This window comes from Mus caroli, unplaced genomic scaffold, assembly GCF_900094665.2.
Source record: "Mus caroli unplaced genomic scaffold, CAROLI_EIJ_v1.1 scaffold_14806_1, whole genome shotgun sequence".
NCBI lineage: Eukaryota > Metazoa > Chordata > Mammalia > Rodentia > Muridae > Mus > Mus caroli.
In genome coordinates this window covers 1-6,967 of record NW_018390609.1, presented here as the reverse complement: position 1 = coordinate 6,967, position 6,967 = coordinate 1, and the positions used below count along the sequence as shown (strand labels likewise).

Below are 6,967 nucleotides of genomic sequence, written 5' to 3'. Positions count from 1 at the left end.
GAAGATCTCAGAAGATGGAAAGATCTCCCATGCTCATGGATTGGCAGGTTTAATATAGTCAAAATGGCTATTTTGCAGAAAACAGTCTACAGATTCAATGCAAACCCCATCAAAATTCCAACTCAATTCTTCACTGAGTTAGAAAGAGCAATTTGCAAATTCATCTGGAATAACAAAAAACTTAGGATAGCAAAAACTACTCTCAACAATAAAAGAACCTCCTGGGGAATCACCATACCTGACCTTAAGCTGTACTACAGAGCAATTGTGATTAAAAACTGTATGGTACTGGTACAGTGACAGACAGGTAGATTAATGGAACAGAATTGAAGACCCAGAAATGAACTCACACACTTGTGATCATTTGATCTTTTAACAAAGGAGCTATAACCATCCAGTGGAAAGAAGACAGCATCTTCAACAAATGGTGCTGGCTCACCTAGCAGTTAGTCTGTAGTAAAATGTGAATTGATCCATTCTTATCTCCTTGTACAAAGCTCAAATCTAAGTGCATCAAGGAACTCCACATAAAACCAGAGACACTGAAACTGAGGACAAAGTGGGGAAGAGTCTTGGAGCTATGGGCACAGGGGAAAAAATTCCTGAACAGAATACCAATGGATTGTTCTGTAAGACCAAGAATTGACAAATGGGACCTCATAAAATTGCAAAGCTTCTGTAAGGCAAAGTACACTTTCAATAAGACCAAAGGCAACCAACAGATTGGGAAAAGCTCTTTACCAACCCTAAATCTGGTAGGGGGCTAATATCCAATATATATAAATAACTCAAGGAGTTGGACTCCAGAAAACTATTAACCATTCCTATTAAAAATGGGCTACAGAGCTAAACAAAGAATTCTCAACTGAGGAATACCAAATGGATGAGACTCACCTAAAAAATGTTCAACATCTTTAATCATCAGGGAAATCCAAATCAAACAAACCTGCGATTCAACCTCATACAAGTCAGAATGGCTATGATCAAAAATTCAGATGACTGCAGATGCTGGTGAGGATGTGGAGAAAGAGGAACACTCCTCCATTTCTGGTAGGAATGCAAGCTGGCATAACCACTCTGGAAATCAGTCTGGAGGTTCCTCAGAAAATTGGCCATAGTACTACTGGAAGATCCAGCAATTCCCCTCCTGGGCATATACCCAGATGATGCTCCAACATGTAATAAGGACACATGCTCCACTATGTTCATAGCAGCCTTATTTATAATAGCCAGAAGCTGGAAAGAACCCAGATGTCCCTCAACAAAGGAATGGATACAAAAAAAATGTGGTATGTTTACACAATGAAGTACTACACAGCTATTTAAAACAATGAATTTATGAAATTCATAGACAAATGGATGGATCTAGTGGCTATCATCCTAAGTGAGGTGACCCAATCACAAAAGAACACACATGATATTCATTCACTGATAAGTGGATATTAGCCCAGAAGCTCAGAATCCTTTTTAGATTGGCGAACAATACCCATGGAAGCAGTTACAGAGACAAAGTTCAGAGCAGAGACTTAAGGAATGACCATCCAGAGATTGCCCCACTCTGGGATCCATCCCATAAACAACCACCAAACCCAGACACTATTGTAGATGCCAACAAAAGTCTGCTGACAGGAGCCTGATATAGCTGTCTCCTGAGTGGCTCTGCCAGTGTCTGACAAATACAGAAGTTTATGCTCGCAATCATCCATTGGACAGAGAACAAGGTCCCCAATGAAGGAGCTAGAGAAAGTACCCAGGGAGTTGAAGGGGTCTGAAGTCCCATAGGAGGAACATCAATATGAACTAACCAGTAGCCCCAGAGTTCCTTGGAACTATACCACTAATTAAAGAAAACACATGGTGGAACTTATGGCTCTAGCTGTATATGTAACAGAGGATGACCTAGTAGGTTATCAGTGGGAGGAGAGGCCCTAGGTCCTGTAAGGTTTCTATGCCCCAGTAGAGGGGAATTCCAGGGTCAGGAATATGAGTGGGTGGGTTGGGGAACAGGGGGAGGGTAGAGAGTATAGGGGATTTTTGGTGGGGAAACTAGGAAAGTGGATAACATTTGAAATGTAAATAAAATATCTTATAAAAATTATTTAAAAAGAAAATAATTTGACTTAATGTTTTCCCATTTGTATCCCTTTTCTTGCCTTTTCCTCCAGCTAATGCTTCAATCACATTATGGATAAGCAGTAGGGATAGTGGGCAGTCCTCTCCCATTCCTGACTTTAATGCGGTTTATTAATGGTTTCATTCATTTAGGATGTTATTGGCCATGGGTTTGTCATATATAACCTTTATTATATTGGAATAACTTTCCTACAGTCTTACTTGTTCTAGGGCTTATATTAATAAAGCATGTTTAATCTTACCAATGACTTTTTTTTTGCTTCCATTGAGATGATTCTTGTATTTTTTGTCCATGTATTTGGTTTATTACATTTATTTCTTATATATGTAAAAAATAAAAATAAAACAATGAAGAAAAAGAAAAGAGACAAAGAAAAGAAAAAAGAAAAAAAAGAGTTAACCCGAAAGAAAAAAATTTCAATGGCCAGAGGAGAAATTAGAGGTTGTAAACTGTTAGTATAAAAACCACTGTAAGGGAGTTTCAAGAAGACATATATCAGGATATAAGACGTATATATGCTCAATTCTGCATACAGTAGAAAATATAAGCCGAGAAATCATGAGCATGGATAAAATAAAGATGGTTTTTGTTCACGTATACCCTAGATTCTCAAGTTGGGAGGCACAGATTCAGTAGAAACCACTTACATGCTGTGTCAAGTGAGAAAGACTGAATGAATTAACAATGAGGCAAGGTGCTAAAAATCAGCCTAAACAACTTTGGTTTGGCCTTGTTAGTTGCCCAAGTTGTTTTTTGTTGAGACAGACTCTCACACTGGAGCCAAAACTGGCCTTGGACTCACAGCAACTTGCCTCCCTCAGCCTTCAGACTACTGGGATTGCAGTCTGGATGGATCATTATGCTCCACTTCCCTGATTGTTCCCAATAGGTTTAGACTGGTACTCAATGTCTTTCTACATCGGTAACTGCTCCAGGGAGTTGTTATTCATAAGCAATAGATGTTCTGAGAGAGTCGTGAAGTGAACAGATATTCTGGGATTCAACTACCAACCTCGGAAAAACTTTAAGCACTTTCTATCCAAATAAAAATCTTACTTTGAAGTTAATGTCTGAGGAGCTCCTGTGTTTAAAGTAAAGCTGTAGCCGGCATTGTGATCCTAGAATCTCAAGGAGAAACTCCGTTTCCTCTCTGGACTGAACTGCAGCCATTATAATTTTCATTTCCCAGGAAGACATCTCACTGTGAAAGTGAACTGAGTGCTTTTTTTTTTTTTTTTTTTTTTGGAAGATTCTACATTACATATAAATGCCTTCAAGTTTCATATTTTGTGACCTAACTTTTAACTTGGGTGATAACTATAGGCATTTGGCAAATCTTCACAAAGCTTTCAGGGTACTGATAATAGAACTGTCTGGCTGGAAACCCAAGGATGGAGAACATTACCAGAAAGAGCTCAGATAACAACAGAGCCAGAAGACGATTCTTTGACAAATTCAGGTAAAGAGAAGGGAATACCAAATTGCAGAAACACCAGATAAAAAACATACTTTTAGTGGATTAATGGCAAAATCTAAGTCTTCCAATGTTGTAGAGGAATGAGTTGTTTCCAGTATTATTCAGAAACTTGGTGCCCCATGTCTCATTTTTATCAGCCATTGAGCAAATTGAAAGGTTACAACCAACTCCAGACTACTAAGCTTAACACACAATAAATAGTTGATAAGCATTTATTACTTCCACTTCTACTTCTACCCCCTAGATCCCCTGAGTACTCCAGTTCTTCATGTATATAATCACACAGTCTACCAAAGTTGGACTACTACGCTTATTCCAAAAAAGGAAATTTTATGTCTGCTTACTTGACTGCCATAAACATACAGAAAGTGGCTGCGGGGATGGAATATCATTCCAAGTGGAAGAGTGAATGTGGAAGGAAATTGAAAACTAGGAAATTTTGGTCGAGGGCTTGGTTTCCCATCCTTGAGCATAGATACAGTGACATAGGTCTCTTTGGTATCCTAGATAAAGCAAAGGAAAGCTTAAGATTTGTCCTTTTATTCTTTGTGCACAGTATAATTTCTAGACTTTTCCATTATTTCAGTTGTAATTGAGACAAGGACATACCCATTATCACAGCAAAGATGTCAAAGAAAAATTAGGAATCACTGATAACTCTACTCCACTACCTCAGCTATCAGTTTTATAGATGCGGAGATGTAACATGAGAAACTAAGGAATCTGCTCTAAACTAAAGTAGAAAATTGGATTAAAGGGCACCACCACATATTTCATCTCACAGCAGACCTATTCTCAGAAAAAAGACAGCAAATAATATCTACCCTAAATATTTTTTCAAGGGAAGTCTGAGTCTGAGAGTGATACATACACAGGCTTATGCTATCAATTTTTCCTCTCTTGTTGTTCTCCTGAAACTTATTTATCTACTAAAAAGAATTCTTTTTTTTTTCAAGGAAATCACCAGTTTACTCTAAAATATGTTCAGTTCAGCACAGGCAGGCATGGTAGCAAATGCCTCTAATTCCAACACTCAGGGTCAGAGGTAGGCATATGCTGTGAGCTCAAGGACACATAGTATTACATAGTGAGACTTTGCCTTACACATTTCAGCTGAAAAGCAGCTTATTTTAATGTTACACTCAGGTTTAGAGGGGTGATATGTATGCCCCACTTAGGACTTAGCGCTGAACAGCCACTTGGAGAACCCTTGAATTTTCTAACGGTTCTGAGAATAATCGTAATTAATAGTCATGGTTAAGGATTTATGCAACAATAAATTTACATCTGTGGCAATGGGTTCCCCTTCTTTGTCCATTTAAACTAGCCCTTTCAAGGAACTTTATATTTATGTGGAAAATATTCAGCTTATAGTTCCCTGGAGAATGAGTAATGAACAATCAGAAAACAATTAGCATTGTGGCTTTCATTTTTATACATTTGACTGACAAATAAAAAGAAGTGTTCAGGGGCAAGCTATTCCACAAATGATTTTATCAATTTCTACACCAGAGATCATGACAAACTGGAAATGATGTCTGCTAAGATTAGTTTGTAGTGCTTGGTGACAGACAAATACCCTCTAAGACTTACTTGCACATAGAAAAGATAAATTCCACTGTCTGTTTCTTGGTCAATAAGGAATGTTATCACACGTGGAATGGATTTTTCATTTTTATTAGTAGAAAATACACAAGGTAACCATTGAAGAAATGGTTCTTTACTGAAAAAACAAGAGCTGGACTACAAAATAGAAAGAGAGAAAATTGTTTCTGAAACATAAATTGCAACTACGTACTGTAGAAAAACAGGCTAATGAATCATTGTGTTCTTCTGACAAGCCACAAATAAATCCATATGTCCCCTCCCCTTTTCTTATGCATGCAATCATGCATGGACACAGGCAGATACACAGAATGGTTCTTACTAAGTGACCAAGGGTATTCTAGATCTATGTAGCACAGGTCTGTGTGCCTCCTCCTACTGATTGCTAGAATTGCATGTCTGTGATTATACACATGGCTCAGATATCATAGTTTAAATTCTTTAAGATCTATTCCTTTCTTCTGGGTGGATTTTATTTTTAGAAGACACTGAGAAGAAACTTTTCTCTAGTATGGAGCATTTGTCTAGATATGTTAGATACTTAGCTTTAACAAAAGTAGGTATCTGCTATTAAGTAAACAAGGTGACACCACTGGGACAGGTTAAGTATTTCCGTGTGTTCAAGTACCAACTTGCAGATCAAGAACAGTTCTCAAAATCATGCTTAACAAAATTAGCTACCTTTGAAAGTTTTCTATATCATACCTCACTGAGGGTCCTGTTTCTGTTGAAAGTGATAGTAACATAATCAACTGTAAAGTACAAAGGTACAGAAATTATGAACAACATGTATACTTTTTTTTACTTGGGAAGTATTAGTGTTAATAGAGCTGCCTACATAAAATATAATGGCAGTTTGTGTCATCTATTTAATGTATCTTTGGACACAGTTCTCTTGCAATTGGACAGCAGTGCCACTTTCATTTATTTTTTATTAGATATTTTATTTATTTCATTTCAAATGTTATCCCCTTTCTTGGATTCCCCACTGAAAACCACTATCCCATCCCTCCCCCACGCCCCCCCCACCCACGCTCACCAACCCACCCACTCCTCCTTCCTCAATGCCCCAGTGTAGGGGAATGCCAGGACTGTCACTCATTTTTATAAAAGTTATCTCAACATGTGGCTCAGATTAGCCTCATGTCTGCAATGTTCCTGCTTCTGCCTCTGTGTGGGAAAGGAATGACATGTCTATACCACTAGTAAGCCTGGCTTTCTCATTTTTAGGGCATTAATTCATACATAATTGTTATCTTCACATTTTATTCAATTTTTTATTTAATGCATTTTATTTGATCTATGTATGTAATCTATAGTGATAAAAGTCTGTCTTAAAATTTACCTTCAAAACCTTCTCTGTTCGCAAAACATTTTTCATTATACCACAGATTTCCTCTAATATAGTCAACCTATAAAAAGATATAAATGAAAACATCAAGTGGGCCATATATAGAGAAATATGTTAAACAGAAGGAAACTTACTTTAAAATTCCAAAGTTTTAATCATTTATGGATGTGAAGCCAATTAAGAAAAAAATCAGCACTTATATAAGAGGTTGAAGACTAAAGTAAAGAAACAGCAATTATATTGTCAAGAGTCCCTAAGAAAGAAATACAAAGGCATGATGGTGTTCTTGGTTATGAAGTGGTTTTTTAAAGCACCCAGAAGCTGCTTAGGTCTTCACCACAGTTAGAATGGTGCATATGGAGGGCGCAGGGTCGGCTGACACTTGCCAGCTACCCACAAC

At 37.5% G+C, this 6,967-nt stretch overlaps 1 protein-coding gene across 1 annotated transcript in view; it reads right to left on the bottom strand.

The window, feature by feature from the left end:
- LOC110288731 (cation channel sperm-associated protein subunit beta-like) overlaps positions 1–6,628 on the bottom strand; it is a gene marked incomplete at both ends in the record, with an annotated part of 23,880 nt that extends 17,252 nt beyond the window's left edge. Inside the window, 4 exons of the mRNA XM_021154998.1 lie at positions 3,956–4,114; positions 5,205–5,354; positions 5,922–5,968; positions 6,562–6,628. Of these exons, the coding sequence (XP_021010657.1) occupies positions 3,956–4,114; positions 5,205–5,354; positions 5,922–5,968; positions 6,562–6,628 (423 nt within the window). The remainder of the gene's footprint in view (positions 1–3,955; positions 4,115–5,204; positions 5,355–5,921; positions 5,969–6,561) is intronic.
- Between the last annotated feature and the right edge of the window lie 339 nt (positions 6,629–6,967).